The 22,930-nt window shown below is 39.5% G+C and overlaps 1 protein-coding gene across 7 annotated transcripts in view; it reads left to right on the top strand.

Annotated features, from left to right (window-relative positions):
• MME (membrane metalloendopeptidase) overlaps nucleotides 1–13,066 on the top strand; it is a 50,601-nt gene extending 37,535 nt beyond the window's left edge. For all 7 annotated transcript variants that reach the window (XM_069792937.1, XM_069792940.1, XM_069792941.1 and 4 more), the window contains exons 18-23: nucleotides 2,806–2,925; nucleotides 3,632–3,765; nucleotides 6,001–6,066; nucleotides 9,469–9,564; nucleotides 9,974–10,050; nucleotides 12,816–13,066. In XM_069792937.1, coding sequence (XP_069649038.1) covers nucleotides 2,806–2,925; nucleotides 3,632–3,765; nucleotides 6,001–6,066; nucleotides 9,469–9,564; nucleotides 9,974–10,050; nucleotides 12,816–12,915 — 593 coding nt within the window. In that variant the 3' untranslated portion in view covers nucleotides 12,916–13,066. The remainder of the gene's footprint in view (nucleotides 1–2,805; nucleotides 2,926–3,631; nucleotides 3,766–6,000; nucleotides 6,067–9,468; nucleotides 9,565–9,973; nucleotides 10,051–12,815) is intronic.
• The last annotated feature ends 9,864 nt before the right edge of the window (nucleotides 13,067–22,930 follow it).

Genomic DNA, 22,930 nt, shown 5'->3' with positions numbered 1-22,930 from the left:
TTATAATGGAAGAAATAAATAAACAAACTAAGCCAAGCTTTCCAAAAGGATTTTTCCTTTTTAATTATTTCTGTCCCCACTGAAGAGTTGAAGATAAAAAGTCCTACAGTCCTAGATTTTCAGATTTTACTGAGTCAGATGATCTGTTAAGCAGACTTCTGCAAATATGATCCTGATTTCTCCCATTAGTCACCGTGTCTTTGCAATAGCTTGCACCTTCAGAAGCACAGAGAGTACTATTGTGGGCACAGTGGGACTGCAGCGTTGTAAGCCTCAACAGCATGCAGGCAAGAATGAGGAGGCATGGAGAAAACTCCTTGTATTGGTGCAGTCATAAACAAGACAAGAGAATACAGCACACTACAAATGGTGCTGTTTGCGGAGGAATTCAGCAGCTACAATACTAACCTATTTTAGGTTTCATATCCTAGTCAAAACTTTGGTGATATTTGCCAAGGTTCATGAACTTTTCCAGTTAACCCAACCTGTTCTGACTTTGCAGTGGGTACTATAAGGAAGACATGAAATAAGCATAGTGAAATCCAAGATAGACTTCATAGAGGCAAAACTGTGTTGACTTAACTGACCAGCACTGCTTGGTTAAGGATGGCAAAACAGTGCAATCAGTTTGGCAGGTGGCAAAGCTAAGTGAGCATTTAGCTCATTAGTAACATTTAGCACAAAAATCTGCTCAGAAGGCTTTGTTTAAAATAGTTTTGTTCAGTAATTCATAGAAAAGGAATCATGATTTGGAAGACTGAAACTGGTGACTGGCAGTTAATATGAGCTACAAATTCTTACCTCATCCTTTAGCTATGGCATGCCACAGGATAATTAAAGCAGTCTGATCTTTAGAGTGATGTCTGAATTAGCTTAGTATTATGCTTTAAAAAAAAAATCCCTCTAAAGAGGAGTTCTGTGCATGATGTGTAGGAAATTTAGAGCTCTTATGATTACATTTTAACATGGTCTGATCTTTACTGTTCCATCAGCAGCACTGATCATAAGGATGCCACTCAACCTCAAAAAAATCAGCTGAGCTGCTGCTAGTAAGGTAGCCCACCATATGTTCCTTTAGGTACCAGCTACCTCTGACCCACAGGCAGGTATGCAGGATTGAACTGACCTGTGTTTCTGGCTGTTGGGGGGATACTGTGCAACACAGTCCTGGTAAAGGCGTTACTGTTCTCAACACATTCAAGAAGAAAAGCAGCATGTTTTCTTTTGTCCAGGGCTGCACAGATTCTGAGGGAAATTATGCCTTTTTCTGCCTTGGATATTCACAAAGCTGAGAAGTACAATCTGCCTGTTAGGTCCCAAAGGTGTTGCACTTCTCTCTTTAAATCTCTACTTGAAATGTATCCCACTGTGGGAGGAATGCCTGTCCACTTCAGACCTGTGGTATGTAACAGAAGTCATGGAATAAGTTGTTTTCAGAAGGGTGGAGTTAAAAATAAAATCTGTGAATTCTGACATTTTACTCTAAAAGCGGATGAGGTGACAGGGTGTTAATTAACAACTGAACTGAAAGTCCTGGGGAACTGTCTGCCTCGGGGCGGGGAAGATGGTCCTATGATTTCAAGTAAAAGACAGGTTGAGCTCCAAGGGAGTTACAGTTGTAATATTCCAGGCCACCAGGACTGATGTGTATCATTCTGAGTAAACATCTTGCTAGCAGTACTCTCCAAAAAGAATAGTGTGTTGATGCTATACACTCCAGATACCACCCTGTTTTGCCAGTCATCAGAATAGCCCATCACACAGTATGGCTTTACACTCTTTGTCTTTACTATCAATACTTTCTGACAACATCAAAACATTTAGATATTTAGTTCCATGTCGAACTAACAAGGTAATAGAATTACTGTGACAGTAGACAGCAGTTTGCCCAGGACAGCAGAAACAGGTTTTTTTCCTCACCTGTTTATTATTTTTCCATTTTCCCATGGTTCTTTCTCCTCTTGAAAGAAACTGCTAGAACTGTACTGGATTTATGCCGAAATGCAAGAAGTATCTGTTTTTGTTCTTTTGCTGTTTGAAAACTGTCATCCAATTCCTCTTTTTTGTTCAAGTTTTGTAGAGTTACATAAGTCTCATTCACAGTGAGAGTAAATACTTTGTATTGCTGCAAGAGGCTGAAGTATAGGGAAAAGGCCTGCATGGGATATAAAGTGTAACTGAATATTTTATAGAATTTTTTTAAATTCTTCACTTATAAAAAGATCACAAGTGCAACATGATTTTTTTACTAATTTGTTTCTTAAAAGCCTAGAAAAATGGGCACAGAAGTGTGTGAAAAGAACCGCTTTGTTCCAGTTCTTTCATTGCCAGCTTGACCTATTTTTATTGATTCTATAGTGGGAATTACTGGTATTTTCAGTGGAAGAATAAATTCCTCTCTCTGAGATTGATTTGTGGTGGGGACAATGATCAAATAATTTATTCTTCCAGGGGAACACCCTCCCACTTCTCATGATGTTGTGAGGTTTATTTAATAATGATACAGGAGTCTGAGAATGCTAAATGCTGTAAATTGGAAAAGTAAACTGCTTTTTTGCAAAGTAAAATAGTACCAAAGACAAAGTAAAAGCTGATCATGATTTTGCAAGTGTCTGAAGAGGGGAGTTGTCCTGCTGGTCTGTTCCTACTATCCTACAGCAATTATCATGTGTCAACTCACTTAATTGTTGCTGGTAAATGAGGGAACAGCATGACTTTGGTTCAAGCCTATAAAAATGGTCTCTTCACACTGCGCGCATAGGATAATGAGGTAGGGCCTTAATTGTGTTGTGGATTTTTTTGCAGTTTTCCCTGCTGGCATTTTGCAGCCCCCTTTCTTCAGTGCATCCCAGCCCAAATCTCTGAATTATGGTGGCATAGGCATGGTCATCGGTCATGAAATCACACATGGTTTTGATGACAATGGTAAGGCACTGAGTTTCTAGTTACAGAACTTACAATGCACAGAATGTTTTACATGCTTTAGTGCTTAATCATTCCAGAGAGCAGATAAAATGAAGGTAAAGTTTCCATATATAAGACCAAATCTGGATTTCTGAGGCTTTACAGTATTGTTCCCCATGATTCCCAAAAGTGCGATTCAAGGAATACCACAGACCCTCCTGTAGCTGCTAGGCTGCAGCAACAGCCCAGGATGTGGGCCTGCGGCACACAAGGGCTTTTAATATAGTTGCTGGTCACTTGCTTTTCCCAAAGACTGCATCAAAAACCATCATAAACTACACATAAGTGTAAACAGGCTGTGTCACTAGTCTGACATAGGTGTGAACTCAAGGGTCTACCTCTCAGACCTGCTGCCCAGCCACATGATTCATTTCTAGACCCACACTATGATCAAACCAGCATTGAGTCACAGGTCAGAACCATACCAGGCTTCCTAGGAAAGCCTTAATCCCATCTTCTGATTCAGTATGAATTTATTTGTTTTTCTCCTCTGCTGAAATACAGCCCTCTTAACAAAAAGAAAAAAAAGGAAAAAAAAGCATCATCTGTATGACTGCCTCATTACAGCAATTTTTTTGCATGAGTGACTATGCTTACTTGCTACCCTTCCTACTGCATCAAAAACCTCTTTTCCTGTATACATAATTCTGTTAGCATATTATTACAGGCAGAAATTTTAATGAGGATGGAGACCTTGTAGACTGGTGGACTGAAGAATCAGCACGCAGTTTTAAGGAGCTATCCCAGTGTATGGTGTACCAGTACGGAAACTTTTCATGGGACCTAGCAGGTGGACAGCATGTATGTATATTTATTTGTAACTAACCAATGCTATTTTTAATGAGGAAACACAAAATCTTATGTCCTAAACATGCAAACTGTTATTTACATGAATGCTCTCTTGGCTTATGGCCAACAGTGTCACCCCTACACACACACACACACACAAATTCTTAAAATTAAAGATAGTGGTAAAAACTCCACACATACACCAACTGTTCTGAAAGAGGCAGGATTTACGTTCTGAATGAGTGACAGTCCTAGAAGCCTTTGCCTTAGAAGCCTTTCTGGGCCGTCAAAGGCTCTTTTTGAATTCCATGAAGGAACAGAAAAAAAAAAAATTTTGAAAGTTTGAACCTCATTTCCCCAAAACTTGATGTGCAAATAATATATATCCCCATCAAAACAAATCCTACCTGCTGTTTTCCTTCACTCAAAAGTTTCTTGCTCTTTCCCCCAGAGAAAAAGCTGGACTACAGAGCTAAAAGGTCTGAGAAGAATCAGGGTACAATAGGAGAGGAAAAGATGATAGATTTAGGAGAGGCAGGCAATCTAAATGTGACTGCATTTATAGCATTCTGCAGAGTTAAAATTATTAGGCATTCAGTGTAGTGTCTGTGTCTGGAAGCCCTAATTTCATGAGAACAGTTAGCAGGATCAGGTCTGTTCTGTGTCCCAACAAGACCAATATTCCATTAACTCACAAAAACAGGTGACACTGATACTGTAATTACTCGTACTGAACAGGAGACCAGTCCTCTTCCTATTAAAATGGAAGCTGCAAAACTGCCACTGGAAGGAGGGAGCCTTGTATACATAACACAGCACTTCATAGCATGTCATTTCAGGGGTGACCAAATGCTCTGCTAATGCACCTGCATTGTCTCTAGTACACAACCCAGCTTTAATCATCTAGAGACAGTTTTATCATCTTCACAGCGCTCCCACCTTGCTGCCATAGGGATTTTACTGTCCCAGGCTGGCAGTGCACATACTTCAAAGCTACAGATGGCAGACTTCAACCACAGTTACTAGCTGAGCTGCCATCATTCTGTCAGCCAAGGTACATACTGCACCAGTGCAGCGTTTAGCTCACACTCCTGCATCTTCCACACAAGTGACAAGTGTCAGCCCCTAGATCATTGCTGCCCAGTTAAGAAAGGAAAGCAGTTTACTACAGGAGCACTCAGTTGCGTTGCATTGTGGAAGACCACTTTTAACATCCACCTTGTTTATTTTGGACTTCACTGGATAACCATGTGTGGCTTTGAACTGTGCCACCACCTGTTTTTCTGTAAAGAGCAAAATTTCTCTTGGATGGGTCCTCCTACAGTTAAGTGGCAAATGAGAAGACACTTACAAGAAGCTATTTCTCTGACTACTACTGTTTGGTTTTTTTAGAAGCTGACAATGTATTCCATCATACAGAATAGGGAAAAGAGAAAACTTCCAGCCCTGAGGTTTTCCTAGTCTGTGTGTTAAACTGTTGGGACTCACAGAGAGGCCACTAAAAATAGAGAAGAATATTTCAACATTTTTCTGCCATTTTTTCACACATTAAATTCAATCTAATGATGATTCTACATTTTGCAGCTTTGAATATCATAGGCCAATATCTTGGGCTAAAGGTTGAAAATACAATTTTTTTTTTTTTAAATAAAATTACAGATTCTCCATTACCAAAGCTTCATCATCTTTAGTGATACTTGACCAACTTACAAATACTATACCAGCTAAATAGATATCTTCTATGTATCTTGCTACCAAAGAGCTACCTAACTTGCCCAATATACAGGAAAATACTTACTTTCTAGCAGATTTGCTGATGTCTGTTAACTGATAATTTCCACTGTTTGGAGTTTGGATTTTAACTTGTTTTGCAAACTATATGGAGAGATTCCGCCCGCTTCCTCTAACTGGAACTGTAGTAAGAAGCTGAGGGTTAAAGACATGGAGGAAATAGGAAGAATGAACAGTGACTAAGCATCAGAAAATCTGGGTGAAAGAGATATGAGAGCCTAGAAGGCTGTCTGTAAGGGAAGGAGGAGAATTAGGGAAAACAATAGTATTTGTATGGATTTTGAGACAAGGGAGGCAAAGACTTTTCAGAGATGGTAACATAATCTTTTGCTAAAACTTCATATTTTAAGGAAATTCTCATGTTTAAAAAGTGAAAAAATGCACAAAGTTTGACATTACAGATCCTGGATAAGCCCTTCTTTTCAAAAAACTATACCTTTCCTTTCTATTTTACAGCTGAGTGGAATCAACACACTAGGAGAAAACATTGCTGATAATGGGGGTGTTAGACAAGCATATAAGGTAACAAGTATCCATTTTTCTATTTTAGCTGAAACCATCATAGAATAAGAAAATTAGTTTCAGAGCCTTTGAAGAAGAAACATTATTTTTGTGTTAGACACAGGACCATACCTACTGCGTCATCAAGGCATGGTTTAAAACTATTGACTAGCTGTTTTATTTCTATCATCCTGTTAATTATTTCCCGATATATATTATCTGTTCCTAGTGCACTCTTTTTCAGCTGACTTCTTTCCCTCTATTTTTTTTTTAATTATTATTTTTTCCTATTGTGAATAGGGAATTTGTAGAATGAAAACATTTAATGAATCACACTTGGACCATCACCTAACTAAACTGATGATACCGAGAAGCTGTCTGCCTCTGCCTTCACCAGCTTTTTTGTGCCAGGAAGGAGGGACAGAATGACTTTCTTCTAAGCTCTACCCATAAACAGTCTCTGCCTATATGGAACACTATTCACTGTTAAAAAACTATTCAAAATATCGTCTTGTACAAGTGACTTGGGTCCCCTGTACAAGTATCCAAAGATGTCAGTGACATCTGGACTCCTTGCGCTAAACCTTCCATCAAAGCTTGTATGCTTTTTGGCTTTCCTTTCATTCTCTTCCTGAAATAAGTATGTAACTCCTTAGATGGGCCAACTTTGAGACTGAAAGGAAAAGCAGCAGAGGTCTTCTCTTTGTGAATGCGGGTTGCGAGGTGAGAAGCAAGTCAGCTTCTCTGAACTTTTCTTGTTACCTGCAAATCTGATGGTGGCAGGCCTTAATAACGTGACCCTCCCTCTCCTTCCCTAAACACCTTGTTCTGTGGCAAAACATTCAACACTTCACAGTGCTGTCATTCCTCAACAAAGTGCCTGCTGGGGTGCATGGGCCAACTCATACTTCTCAAAGTTATCATCATAGCTTCTGCAAAGAAAGCCATCAGCAACACTTCACTAGAAATACACAGGTTTGAGGGCAAATACAATTATTAATGAGAGTATAAAGAATGATTTGGAAGCCTAAAAGAAGTGTCAGTGTGGCTTATTAGATTAGTCTGATCTTCAATTACTGGATCATTTGTGCATTTTAAAAAAACAGTACAAACTCATGAAAGAGGATACTCTTTCTGAAAGGAATGGGAGTAGCCAGAGAAAAATTAGAAGGTCAGAAATATTACAAAAAAAGAATTGGATAGTTATAATTATTATGACATCATATAAATAGTAAAAAAAGTCCAAAAGGAATCTTGAGAGTTCATCTAGTCCACCCCACCCCCACCTCCTAGCAGGTAGAATCAACCATTTCTGTATCATTCAAACATACCGTAAGAGAAGTTCCACTACCTCCTTGCTGCCGTTCAAGTGCCATCATGTCTTTGCTTTCAACAGTGGAAACACAGAACAATGTGCTCCTTTCTTTTCTGTGACCTTTTGCGTATTTGAAGACTGTTACATACTTGAAGGCCCAGACTTCTCTTCTTTAGACTAAACAAACCCAATTCTTTCAATCTTTCCTCATAGGTCATGTTTGCTAGACCTCTGCTCATTCTTGCTGCTTTCTTCTGGACTCTCTCCAGTTGGTCCACATCTTTCTTGAAGTGTAATGCCCAAAACTGGACAGAGTGCTCCAGCTGAGACCTGGCCAGTGCCAAGTAGAGTAGAAGGATTACTTCATGTATCTTATATAAGACACTCCTGTTTATGCATCCCAGTATGACACTTGCCTTTTTTGCAGTACTGTGGTACTGTTGGCTCTTGTTCAACTTATTATCCACTAAAACTTCCGGAGCCTTTTCAGTAGACCTGTTAACCGCTCATACCTCAGCTTGCACTTGTGCAGTTGATTGGCTTTACTCGTGCAGTAACTTGGCACTGACTTTAGTCAGAACATTTCTCCAGTTTGCCAGCATCTTTCTATCAGTAAAGATATACTAACAACACATTGTTTGACACATGGTCTTCATAAGAAACATGAAAGCGGCTGTTCTTACAATAGAAAGGTTTTAAAGTCTGTTGCAATTTGCTTAAAAAAAATAAAATCTACTTTCCATAATGCAACATTAGATAATTGATAAATTAATGTCTTCTCCCTGCAGAATCAGTTTTGTGCTAGTAAGATTGGATCCTGGAACTCTGCATTGTATATAGGGAAAGCATATCTTACCATAAGTGTGGTATTTAGACTCTAACCCAATAGCTGGCAAAAAAATATGTAATATGCTTATGTAACAAACATTTGAGAGAAAACCAAACTGTAAACGGGACAGCAAATACATGTGTTCTGTAGAATCGGAGAGAGGAATGATTTTTTGCCACAGCTGAAGCTTTTTACCCCACATCTCTCAAGTCTAATGGAAAGAAGCAGTGGAAGAGGGAAAGATGAACAAATGGGGAAAGAATGAATCTTGATTGTCTTGGAGATCATTTGTGCCTCCTTGAGCAGAGGCAGGCTGGGTTGCCCAGCAGAGTCACTTCGCCAGGGATCCATGCACAGGGAATCCTCAAATCATGTAAGACACCTCAGGTATGCTCATTTTGGGACTGTGCCTTAGAAAGCAGCACAGCAGCATGCTTTTCTATGTGGATCTTTGCTATGCAAGGTGCATATTGAGGGTAACTGACAGTAATGCGTGACCCACAGAACCTGCAGGAGACAGAGCTGCTGCTGGTGAATCTTTATACAGACAGCTGTGAACCCCAACAATTTGGAGGCTGCTTTTAACACAGAGCTTGCTGATGCCTCCCTAGACCTACCCCTCAGCTGATGTCAGAGAGTCTCACAGTCATTTCCATTACAGAACATATTCTACTTTTTTAACACAGAACCACCTTGCTTTATGCAGTCATTAATTAACTCTGTGAAAAGATTTGGCAGGTAAATATGTAACAGTCCAATGACATTTAATACATTCATTTATTATAAAGCTTGCTGAAGAATAGTACTAACTCTCTGTAGCTACTGTACTTCAGAATATGTCCTCCTTTGCATTCTTGATTTCTTCCCCTGTAAAAAGATGCGTAGTTACGCAAAAATCTTGTTATCTGGGTGTACCCATCTTACTGAAATTACTCCATTAGCTTTGACTTCTTTTTGCTACAATAAATTGCCTTCTTTAAGCCTGTTTCTCTTACCATTTATTCCAATATAATTCAGGCAGCTTCACTAAACCTGGTGTAAAACACTACTGTAAGGCCCATTCAATGAGAAAACTGTTTTGATTCAGTCAGGCCACTGGTATCACAGTACTAAGGAATGGCCCTGTTGTCTTCTGCTTAAAGGTGTCATGTGGCAAGATGGATGTCCAAGGTAGTCCATGATTAATTATGTCAAAGAATCCATGCTCCTCCTTGTCATCATTTCATTTTGACTGTCTGGGCAGGGAAGTTTTAACATTTCTACTCAATTCCTTCTACAGGCCTATGAAAACTTTGTGAAAAAGCATGGAAAAGAAAAACTTCTTCCTGGTCTTGAAATGAACCATAAACAGCTGTTTTTTCTGAACTTCGCACAGGTATTCTATACTTCTTGACTGAAGGCTTTGAAAATCAGTTAAAGTTACAGTTTAACAGTAAGTCAGAAAGTGCAGGCTCATTGTCACAGTTTTACTAAGAGCTGGCAGAGTTGCTAAGCTGAGCAGTGTTCACTACAAAGTAGGAAAATAAGGTTGTCTTAGATAATTTTTATCTTCCCTAAATAAATTAATTCAGCCACAAGTTAAGTCTTGTGGACAGTTTCTTGTGTCCAAGTGCCTTTGTCTGAGGACAACAGCATACTTTTTTTTTTTAAATGTATTTTTTTTTCTCTATGTTCTAATGTGAAATTTATTCTCATGACATTAAGTATTTCATAGTGAAATGACAGCAGGTCTCTTCCTGGACAATCTTATGGCTCACAAATGCTTTTCTTTGTTACGTGTGTAGGTATGGTGTGGAACATACAGACCAGAATATGCTGTGAACTCCATCAAAACTGACGTGCACAGCCCAGGCAAATTCAGGTCAGCATGTGTAATAATCTTCAGTGCAGTTCCTAGGTGCAACACAGCTTTTAGCTATAGAATTTAAAGAACTCTACACAAAAGGCTAGGTTGCACTTACCAGGGTAGATTTAGGCATACATACATATATAGGCATAGCACACTGAAGATGGCTAAGAGAAAGTCAGACTGTCCCTCCAGACCTCCCAGCCCTAGCATAGCTCTGTGCTGACAGAAACAGGCACAGTCCTTCCCAGGAAGCTCCACAGGCAGAACAAGGCTGTGGGAGAGTTGTCCTCACACTTGAGATGATACAACTTAATTCTGTCCACACTATTGAGAAGCTTTGAACAGTCCTCATCACAGAATACAAACACCATCACCTGGCTGTTACCACATGTGCACAATTGTTACAGCAGAGTCCCAGTGACTGTGTCTGGAATCCAGTGCTCTTCTGGAAGTCCCCTGGCTCCCACAGTAGCTCCTGATAGGGTTCTCATAAAGACCAAAGGCTATTGATGGACTTCCATCCTCCGCTAAAGTCACAGGTAAAATCTCCAGTTAATCTGTGGGGTGCAAGGATTTTACTCTGCAAAGCATGGAGACTAATTCATCTTCTTTTAAATGGTAATACTGACATGAGAGAGAAATGACCTTCTGTCGATAGCCTTTGCCATCATTAGAATGAGGAATGCCTTTGCCATTTAGAGCTAGAAGGATGTTCTTCTGTTCCAACAGAGCGGATTGGCCTGTCTTTGCTGTTACGTTAACAGCATTACTCGCAACGCCTGCGGCACAGAACTGGGGCTCCGCTGTGCCCCAGGTGTTCTACAAGGTCACTGTTTGTTCTCTGATGCAAGAGTAACAGAAGTGAGTTCTAGGTGGAAGATCACTGCCCCTCAGTAACAAACTTGTGTGCTGTGGTGCAACAAGCAAATTCGTATTTTTTGCCTTGTGTACTCAGTCAGCCTTCCCAAGAATAGGTGGGCTTGAATTCAGTAGTCATGCAGGAAACTTGGCTGTTCAGGGTGGAAGTCTTTGGGCCAGACTAGGATCTTTTCTTTTTAACTTAAGTCAGAGCAACCTATTCATCAGTAGTGTAACCATGTTTTTGCTCTGATAAATCTGTTTGATCAAATGCCATGAGATCAAGTAGTAATGTAGACATCACAACATCTCTGTTAGCTTTGAAAGGCTGTGTCATCTCCAGGATTCACATACACAATAGCTGATTTCTCTCCTGATACAATTCAGAACGTTAATTCCAGTATCTTTCTTTCAGCAGCTTTTCACCAAAGAATTATTTTGTTTATCCCACATACTCAAATATTTAGTGAAAGCAGTGACTGTTCCTTCAGCTGCTACTTGACTGGCATTTCACTGTGGGTGGTTTTTGTACTTTCTGCAGATCTCTCCCAGAGGCAGTTTATGCATCAAGTCCTACCATCAGCTGAATTTGGTCACAATGCTAATGAGGCTCTGCAGCAGTTCTTCAGAACTGTTTTGCATATCTAATTTGTATGAGTCATGAGTCCTTTGAAGTTCACTAGTTCAGCATCTCTGTGTAATTGTGTGTATCTTGGATATATTACATCACATATTGTGCTGTTTTTACATCAGTAGGAAAGGCTATAAACTTTATATGAAACTACACAAATATTAATGAGAAACCATACTAACATTTTTAGAATTTGAAGTAATTTTCAGGATGAGGCCCCCCTAAGAGCTCTAAAATAGAAAGCATTTCAGTACATGAGACATACCCACAAATTACTGCCTAAAGACATACTATTAAAATGTCACAATGGCTCCCAATGTGCCTTTTTTTTTTTTTTTTTCTTTTTTTTAATTCGGGGGAGGGGTCGTTATTTGTTTAATACCTGCTATACTGAGTGCAGGCTATTTCTCCTTACAGGTAGGACAGGCAGCTCTTCATAAAAATTGTTAATTGCATAGCCCAATTTTAGTTTATGGGCTAACAACTTTGAGTACTGGACAGGTAGAATCTTTTGTCCACTAGAAAAATAAGACATTAACAGAAAGATGCCATAGATCAGGTAATTGTCACAGGCAAGTGACAGATAATCTGTATCTGAGTGTTAACATGCAAAATTAAAACACAGCAAGTACAGTAACAGATACAGGTGAAGGCCTGCTTATGTACCAAATCCCTGTAGTTCTGGGGATTTTAGTAAATGAAGCAGGATTCTTAGCCCACTGCTGTTCTAGCTGTTTGTTAATAACAAATGTAAATAGAGTTATTACCCCCAAAATACTTTTTGCTCTGTTTCTGGCAAAATCCCTTTTTAGCAGTTCCAGTCCTTAAGAGCAATGAAGCGCTCCTAGATCACTAAATGTAAAAATATGTGTAAAAATAGAAATGAACGTTCACTGAAAAGTTACACTGCAGTCCTCTACCTCAGGGTCTTCTTTTCCCTTTACCAAGAAACTTGTCAGCAAAACGTAGCTGAAAAAATTCTCAGTGAAAACTTAACGACAAGCAATAAACCTGTTCCTAGTGAAATAAATGGAAGTTTTGTGAGAGCCAGTAACGAAGGGACAGATCCTGTATTTTGAGGGGTTGCAATAGGGACTGTACAAACTGAAAAGAGAAAATCCAGGACTCCTTGAGGTGAAATGGAAGCAATAGTCACAGTTCAGAAATACAGCATTTCCCACAGTATTTTGAGGTGATGCAAAAAAAGAAGTTACAAAATGTGGGTTGTCTTGTTTGTTTTAAACAAAGGCAAGCAACAATGACAAGATGTTGTTTTTTTGTTTTAAAGGGTCATAGGATCACTGCAAAACTCTCCAGAGTTTTCTGAAGCCTTTTCATGCACCAAGACAGACTACATGGATCCTGCTAAAAAGTGCCGAGTTTGGTGACGGAACTGTAAACCTTGCATCTTGAGAAGCTTTCCAGAAAAAAAGAAATTCTGAACTAATTTTGAGAAGGGGAGGAGGGCAGAAAACTGAGGTGAATATGCTAGAGTAGTCACTGTAATTCTTAGTAAACAAGCAAAAACAAACAAAAAAATCACACATCAAAACGTCAAATGAAGGACTAATGCCAATGCAGCAATTAGCTGCTCTAGCTGATTGGCTGCTTTTCCTATCACTGAACCCTGTAGAATCTACATCACTTGACAGTGTACAGTAACATTTCACTTGCAGTTAATCCTGTTCCCCACTGGCCAATGGCTTTTTGGATTTATTTTAAAATGTCAAAGTATAACACATTAACTCCTACTGGTCGGTGAATGTGTATTTCTGATCAAGCGGAGGAAGGAAATACTCAGTAACACACAGTTTTAGACATCATAAGATGATAATGAGACAACAGTTTTTATCCTAAGTGTCAGACTTTGTATCCTCTGCTGTTATGATAAATCAGTTCTACCAAATGTTTTCATTTTTACTTGAAACCATTTATACAAGAGGAGTCCAAAGACCTGCTGTACTTAAGTAACTTCTCACTAATTATTCCAGTGTGTATTATCTGAAGTCACTATTTACAATAGTTTATTTACTGCTTTCCAGCCAAACTGAAATTGTAGGTAATTTATTAATTTTTGAACATATAATCTGTAAGATTGTGATCAAAGACCCTTTCACAGTTTTCTAAGCTTTTCCTTGCTTTCTCTAAAGTTGGTCTTTTTTAAAGTTTCTAGTAATGTATAAATCATAGTTTTTATATTTAAATCTGAGCTACACTTTTGACTTGAAGTATTGTAATATATTTTATCAGTGGCTGCATAGAACTGGGAAATTTGAGCAAAGCATGGCATCAGGCAATAAGATAAAGTCTACAAAACTGAGTTCTCCAATGGAGTATACCAATATTCAAGTTTTCAGACTTCCTCAGCGTTTAGGGTCTGATCCTGCACATAATTCGTACATGTTCTGATTGATGTCAGTCCTCACATCACTAAAGCTGCACAGCTGATTGCAAGAATCAGAAGGAGCTTTAAGTAAGAAGGTAAAGGCTTTAAATCTGCAATGATATGTATTAAACATCCTCATGCAGATTGCAAAGGAACTTACTGCTTTGTATATCAAAGCAAACAGATTTCCAAAAATAAGTACCAGATACCTCAGATGACTGCTACAATAGGTATATTTAAAAACCTATGTTCCTTTTAGCTTTCCGAGTTTGTCATCTGATAAAAACATTTTGATAATAAACTGAAATTGTGAGCCAAATGCAATGTGTGTTCTTTATAGGAAATACAAAAGTACAAAAGAAAAAAAATCTCTGCAAATAAATTTCGATACTCGCCCCTGAGCCCTACACCTCAACATCTGCAACAGCTGACAAAAGGAGAATTCAAATAATTTTGTTCTAATTTAAAAGCAGATGTCAATAGGTTATTTAGTATCTAAGGAAATCACACCAAAATTGCCTCCAGAAAACTTTGTCTTCCCGGACTTTTCCCCAACAGTATGATAAAGAGAGCAGAAAATAGAATCCTTTTTGTGAATTCCCAGCTGGAGGAGTCATGCTTAATGCAAGAGCAATAGCGAAGGCATCCAGGAGCAGCCAGGACAGCTCCACCGCTGCTGGAGGTACGGTGGCTGTACCTGCAGTTTCTAAGAAGCAATGGAAGGATCTTTGCTTGTGGTGCACCCGACAGATCAAGTGGCCACAGGCAGCCACAAAGCAATTCCCACTGACCCTTCTGAAGGCACATGATGTCCAGGGTGCAGAGGGGACCTGCAGAGCCCTTGTACCCACTCCATTCTTTGTCTAGTCACTGCTGCCTGTAAGTCACTCCTGACCACAAAAGGGAAGCAGAGAGTGAAAAGCAGTAGAAATTGGAGAAAAGCGCTAGAAAAAAACCAAAAGTTGTGTTAACAGGGTTTTTACCTCTCTGCTGAGTCCCTTTTTTCATGTATGCCCCTTTTCTCCATATTTGTTAGACTCTTTATACTCTTTTTATACTCTTTATCGTTAACCTGATGCATACAAATGAAACTCAATCCTTTACAAATTCAAGCCCATAAAACTGTGAAACAGGAAGTACCGTTATCCCCATTTTACAGCTAGACATGGTAACACTCATCAAGGAGAGAAAAGAAGTTCAGAAGGTAAGTAAACCAGTGGATCACTAAATACAGAATAAATAGTATTAAGTGTCACAATCAATAAATAGAGACTCACTAATAATTAGTGAATAGAATAGCAAAAAAACCCAACCATGAATAAGTCAATACAGGTAGATCAGTTGTAGTACCTGTTCAATAGTGTACCAGCAAGCTTTTCTGATAGACCTTGTGGTTCATTTGCCTGCTAGACAGACAAAAATCTCAAAGAGCGTATTTAGTGTTGGAGATACAGATTCCTCCCTGTGATTTTCAACAGCAGACATACTACATGCTGAAGGTTTTTTCACTTCTAAGCAACCTATACACATGTAAAAATAGTTGCATCTTGATTGATGCTAGCTCCTAATGGAGCAGGAAAGGTGAATTCATATATACTACCAAGGACATGGTCATTTCTTTCACTGTCACAGGAAGAAATAAAGCTACCCTTTGTGGAAAGTATCTAGCAACACCCTGGCCAGAGCTGCAACAGCTACTCTTTTAAGGAGACAAAACATAGACACATTTGACAGCTGGCTTCAGACATGTCATCAAACTCAGCTTTTACATTCATTCATTATAAGACTCTCTTCCCCAAACCCCCATTTCTTCACTGCTTCCCTTTCCCATCTATTTTGTTACAGACAATCCAGCTGTAACAATGAGCTAGAAGCCTAGAAAGAAGTGTGTGAAATGAAACCAAACATAAGGCATATGACCGGAAGAATGGCAAAGTTTTACTAGTTATTGCTGACTGCACAAAGGGACAGAAATATCTCCTTTCATACATGAAATCATGAAATCAAGTGAATGGACATCTAGAAAACAGCCCACAAGCACTCCATGATTTGATGTGTGTGAGTGAGAAAGGTTTAAAGAAAAAGGACCTGGTCAATGTAGGAACCTAAATAGTCAAACTGTTTGTAAAAGACAGATTTACATAGGCCCATGCATCTATATCGCTTCCAAAAACATCCCACCAAGAGACACCCCCCTTCCTTCCTTCACACAGCCAACCCAAACTATTCTATGATTCCAGACAGGCTACACTATCTACAGGCTCAAGCCTGTAGGTGCAAATGAGGCTGCTCATTTCCTTATTCCCCCTTTGGAACAGGTGGGAAAAGAAATGAAGGGTTGGCTTTACTCCTGGCTGAAGCAGCTGAATCAGAACACTGTGGATAGCTGTGACTACTGAAATAAGCCCTAGTAGGAAATTACTGCACTCCAGAACCAGAGAAAAACAGAGAAATCATCTGCAGTACAGGTCTGAATGTCTTCTGATACCAGTCCTGGGGCTAGGCACATCATTCACCACCTCTCATCAATTTAGTCTTCTCCAAAAGTCACTTGGTGCATCAGCTAAGTGCAGGGAAGCCCTGTATTAGCATTTAACAGAAAACTAACATGTAAAATTTATGTCTTTGAAACCAAACTTTAACCAGTGGCAATTACGATTTCCTCACTCATGCAAAAGTGAAATTCAGGTCTTCATAACAGAAACATAGCACTAACCATTCAGATGTGAGATATCTGACATTAAACAAACAAGCAGAGACAATGAGAATATACCTTTCATCACAGCTTGCAAACTAATTAGTGCCAACCAGGATTTTCTTTCACAGAGTGTCAATATGTCAGGGAAGTATTTATAGACATGCCATGGAAAGCATTTACCAAAGGCCTCAAAAACAACAAACAAGACTGAAGGACATGTCACTCAGTGCAGCATTCATATTTTACTGCTTCTTCAGCTCCACATTTAGACACTCTTAAGATTTCACAGTAGGAGTTCAAGTTGTGTGCAAATGCACTGGTCCTTTCTAGCATTCCCATGAGCTTGGCATGAGGCACGTGTAAATTCAGTAAATTGCCAGATTTACTGCCAAAAGTTACAAAAACAGTAAACATGGTATCACAAACACTGTGTTGCTAAACTGTTTGCATTTTCTGTAAATTTTACCTGCTTTGGCTACATCACCTAAGAAAATGTGTTTCTGTTTTACTGAAAACACGCTTAGAATCAAGTTGGCATGAACAACAGAGAGATGGAAGAATTTGTGAAAACATGTAGAAAAAAAATTAACTAGTGCCCTATGAAGTATGCATCAGTGCATGTTTGTTAACATTCAAAACAAGAAAGCAAAAAAGAGCAAAAAAAAAATCAGTATTACCTCAACGGAAGGCAAGGAATTTCTGGAAGAGGAAAGTATTCCATACCTAAAAGAAAGAAAAATGTGTTAATACCTGACAGGTATTTAAATTGATCTTGATTTGTGGATGAATATGGGCTATCTCCTCCTTGTTAGATTCCGCTAATTCCCTTGCCCTTGATAGTTTTATTCTTGGGTTTTGTTTTCCAGCTACTTAACTCACCTTCTGTCTATATTCTCTTAGAGAAATCAATTCCTTGCAAAATAACCACACAGTCACATAGTCCATCTGCCATGTTTTTCCTCATTTCCTGCCCATTTAAGCTCCAACTTCTCCCTCTGCTGTATTTTCCTTTACATACATTCATACAAATTTTGGCACTCTCTTCTTTGGTACAAAAAGCAGTTTTGGAGCCTGCTGCTGTGTAGATCTGCTCTTGAATCCAACATCTTACGAGTTATAATATAGCAGGAACATCTGCTCCTATCTATTACTGGCAGACTGACCTGCAGTTACAAATACCTGAGCAAGCACTAGCCAAGCAAAAGCTAAGGTACTATGGTACAAACACTCCTTGTGTAAACAGTTAATACTGCCCAAATATTGGTGACATCTACCACCTTCATTTCCTAACCATCAGAGAAAAAAGGGATGAAACAAAATATCTAAATTAATTATGTAAGTAACTGCTGTTCACTTGCAAAGTCACTTTGCAGAGCCATTCTCAGTACTTGTCTGCATGAAGGCTGCTGAAAGTCCCGTAGGATTTACGGTCATCAGTCTCAGGGCTAGAAGAGGTTGCCCGAGTATTACAGTCCCCTTCCCCGCAAGTTTGGTCAGGCTGCCATTGCCAAGTCCTGCCTACCATTCTAAAAGCTCTGAAGTTCTGTGGAGAGCATCAAAATGTGAAGAGAAGAGCTGGAGGGAGCATGATCTCTTGCTCATGATACATTTCACATTTGTTCATTTTGGCTGAAAAGTCAGTTTGGCTTTTTGCTTTATCGCAGTATCCTTGTTAACACCAACGAAATGTACAGGAAAAAAAACATTTACAGGTATGAAAAAAATATTGTTATTTAACAGCTTTCTCTGATCTACTTCAGTGCAAGAAAGGACAGAGTTAAACTCAAAAATAAGTGTAATGGACAGTGAGACTGAGATATAGCAGGATCCAATGGGCAAAAAGCTGCATTTGTCCATAGTTCTAGGGAAAAAAACCCTCTCAATTTTACCTAAAAAAAAAAAAATTATAAGCACCTTAGAGTATCACTATCAGCTTCCATAAAATCTAAGAATCAGTCCCTATAGTTCTACAGATGTCTTTTGATTGTTTCCATTGACTTGACTTGCCATAGCAGCAGGCGGACAAAACCTTAGGGACTATATAAAATACACATAAATACTGACATTAGTCAATTAATTGACAATGCATTAACAAAACAGCTCCCAAACACACATAACAGACAACCATCACTAAATAATTCATCCAAGTACTGCTGAGATGCTGTGATTCACAGTCAAACAGCTTCACTTCTGCTGCCCAGGGACTCGGGGCCACAGGCTCGCCAAGGCCAGTGGCAGATCTCTGACGAGGCTGCGCAGGCAGGACCGCACCACCCCGAGAGGTGCTGGGCCACCCTCGAGCCACTGACTGACGTCTGGACTCGGAGCCCATAGAAAAGCTCCAACAGGGAAGATGCCACTGATGACAACCCTTAGGGACTTTTTCTTCCGGACAAGTGACTCCTTAACCACTACTTCTTAACCAGGTGTTACTTATTTTCCTACATATGCTACACTTACTATTTTTTTCCTTTTTGAACCTATCAGTTCAATTCAATCAGGTATTGAATCATGGGCCTTTAAATTAAAATATAAAAGACCCGAGTTTTCTCAATCTTCTGTAACGCCCAATGGAAAAATCACAATACAGCAAAAAATAAGTAAGATATGGCACATACTGTGTCCAGAGGAGCCATAATGGATTCACACATCTTCTATAACATTGTTAGGAAAGCTTTCTACCCAAATGGCTAATGAGTAATAATTGCCCAAGAAAGGATTTTCCCCAACATTGTGCTTAATCCCAAAGAAAAACGTCAGCAGACTTAAGAGAAAAACTGAAGTGAGCCAACCCCACAACCTACAGGCTGTGTTGGAACAGAAGTTGGAGATACTCTGGCACTTAGTCCTGCCCCTTGATCATTCAGAGCAGGCTGTGCCCTGCGCTTCATTCCCTGCCCACGCCCCAAGGTTTCCTTCTGATGCAAAACAAGGCACAAAGGCAGCACCATGCAGTTGGAACCCATCCCTGCTACCTTAGTTCCTTTCCTCAAAGAGCATTACTGGTTAAATGTGGTCAGTAAAGTATTTTGTTCCTTCCAGACTCTAGCACTGCCACATTCTAAACTAGTTCACAGTTTAAGTGAGGACACATTCTGATTCAAAGGCTCCCATACCCTCGTTTCAATTCTCACAGGGATGGAGTGTCTTGATGTTAGTCCTTTACCTTAAAAATCATCCTTCACTCATGGCAAATTCAGATGAAAGCAAGAAAGTAACAAAAAAAAAAAAAACAAAAAACAAACCCACAAACCACAGGACATAGGCTGAAAGGTTTATCAGACGCAGCTGTCCAGAAATGAAACTAAGGCTAGACTGTCATGGAACTGAGATTAACTTTTTTCCCCACGGCGTAGTTCAGCTACTGACCCAGAGGATGCTTCAGTCTTCCCAGCACACCAGCAACATTTGCACTGCTGGACTGCCCTCCCCAGAAAAGCCTAGCACTGGGGAGCTCTTTCTCTGGGATTTATTCAGAGTCCAAATTCCTTGTTCTTCTTTCCCCCTTCTCTGGGACTTCTTACTTTTTAACTCAACACAGGGAAAGTTTTGATGTTACTGTAATATATCATGTTATTTGTTAATTTTCCTTTGTATATACCCCAGTGCTTTTCTTATTTGACCAGCTGCTGACAGACTGCTAAGTACTGTATTCATTTTCTTAGCTAAACCATCAAGGAATTCCTAGTCCACAATGAGGCAAAAATCTTTCCAGCTGCTTTGGGATGGGTTCTCTCCAAGTGAAGCCCCTCCATACACTGATCATTATTACTTTACATCCACACAGAAATGGATAATTGTATTTCACACAGACATGCACATGAGCTCAGTGCATGTGGCTAATTACTAGTGTTTCACTAAAATCAGTGGGTCATTTTATTGCTCTGTCACACTTACAGGTCTTACTGACTTTGTAAGAAAGGCAATGAAGACAACTGCTACAGGAACACAGCCCACTTTCAATGTCTACAGTATTAAAGTAGCAGAGAAAAATAATTTTTAAAGAAGTTTTTAAAAATAAATTCTGAGGCTCTAATATTCATAGAAGGAGATTAAGATTAAATTAAGTATCTCAAAAGTTACCTGAGAACTAAATCCTTCCACTAACCTTGAAAAAACGTCCAAAAATTATTTTATCAGGAGGCACTGGAATAAATTCTCCTCCAGAAGAATCAAAGATGCACACATTGAGTCAGTCACAGTGTGAGTGAGCGTAGCAGAATTTGGAATTACTTTATATAATACAACCAACTTTACACTACTGGAGCAATGTTCCACAGAACAGAAAGCAGTTGGTTCAGAAAACAAATGAAAGTGGCAACAATGATTATAAAAAAAATATAGTTATATAACTGAGTTTTGACAGCAGGCAGATTTTTCCCGAATTATTCAGATTCCACATGTCTCGATGTCTCCTTTGGTCTGCCTTAACTCAAGCTGATCTCACCACATCACACATCAAGACACCAGAACCAAATAAGGGAGGAAGTGATGGTGGTGACTCAAGACAGAAAGAAAAATTTTCCTCATAAAATCAGTATTTAATAGAAGTGAGTCCTAATGAGCTCAGACCAGCCTCTCAGACTCAGTATGGGCAGAAGGCTGGATCTGTGCCCTGGAGTCCTACTCACCTCCTCTTTTATGAAATTATATTCATTCCCCCATGCAGGTTTAGCTGGCTGTTGTGTTGCCTGGGACTCTGCCGTGTAATGACAAATGTTTAGTACACTTCGCACCAAACATGATTACCTCTGGTAAGGGAACTCTTTCCTGTATCCAGGAAAGGACTGTGTGCACTGACTTCCAAACAATGCAACCCCCTTAGAGCCTTTACAGGTATGACCCAAAATCTTGCAAACATAGCAGAACCTATCAATTGTATATTTGGGACAAAATTTCTCATGCTGACACTGTTCAGATTTCCCATTTGCAGCTTCAGTTTTACACTGATCTCCTGGCAACAACAGTACCATTCAGTATGTTCTCCGCTGTCCATGCAGACCCTCACGTAGCGATTAGATATTACACTAATGGGAACAACAGAAAACAATAGTCTAGAATAATCCTTCGTGAGATTACACATGTAAGGCTACTAAGTAGACCATTCAATTGTTCTAAGGCTTCCTTCCTTATATGGGGATTTTATTGATGAAGTTTTAAAATTATCTGAGAAGACTGATCTATTTCCACTTGATTGCTACCAAATGTTCCATATATATTCCAAGTCTTGTATCTCAACCATAATACACCAGCAGAATCATAACAAGAATAAGCTTGCTATTGTTCTCCTCACTGCAATAGCAGACGTGCAATACAGCATCCACTTTCAGAAAACTGTATGGTATGTTTTCTGTTGGACCTCAGAAGTCAGAATTCGATCCAGAGTTGAACCAGGTCCTGAGAAAGATCTTCCTCCTGCACAGGTCACCTTCTGGTAGCCACACAGTGCTTCAAAAATAGGCTTGTCAACTATATTCTTCATCCAGAATTGTTTAGGTATTCTGCTACTGTTTCAGTTACAGCCTTGAACATAAGGACTGACACCGGCAACTTGATTTAGTATTTTATGAGAAGCTAATATAGGAGCAGAAGACAGTTATCCTGCTGGTGTTGAGACCTCCTACACTAGGCTGGACTTTCTTAAGGACTGGGCTTCACGCCCACATGAATTACATGCCTGTAGTCCAGCTATGAGGTGATGAAGTGAGGCAAAGTCATTAATCACCATGATGAGGTATGGTAACCTAGACAAAATGGATGGCAGAAAGCATAACTCACAACTGCTGTTACGGAAGAGCTTGTGTCAGTGAGGAAGTCGGCAGTAACTCCCAGGCTCTTCCCTAAATAAATCAGTTGTCCAGTGCATCTCCAACCAGATGCAACTACAGGAGGCTACAAACTCACCAAAATGTTTTCACCTGTTTACAAGAAACACTTCCCACCTTTGTTGAGGACAGCTTTCAGGACTGGAATCAGTAAACCCAGCTGTCTTTGTCAGCCCTACATTCCTAATTCTAGTTAACTGTTGCTCTCCAGGAGGGGATCTCATCCAAGTACTGAGCTTCTCTAGTGACCTTCTCCCTCCCTTACCACCCAGAATAACGCAATTATGCAGTAGCTACTATTTGATTATTAAATCAGTTTTAAATAGTTCAGCTTAAGGCACGTGATATTGGCAGAGTAACTTATCCTTTTAAGACTATCTCCAACGATCAGAGCTATCTTGATATACAAGAGGTTACAATAATTAATTAAATCATACAACTTCATAAGTAACAACAGAAAAGGCTATCGTAGGTGTGAACCCTATTTGCCCTCT

Source organism: Haliaeetus albicilla, chromosome 9 (genome assembly GCF_947461875.1).
Source record: "Haliaeetus albicilla chromosome 9, bHalAlb1.1, whole genome shotgun sequence".
In the NCBI taxonomy this organism is placed as follows: Eukaryota; Metazoa; Chordata; class Aves; order Accipitriformes; family Accipitridae; genus Haliaeetus; species Haliaeetus albicilla.
Note: the sequence above shows the minus strand (reverse complement) of the source record. Positions and strands in the feature narration are given on the sequence as shown.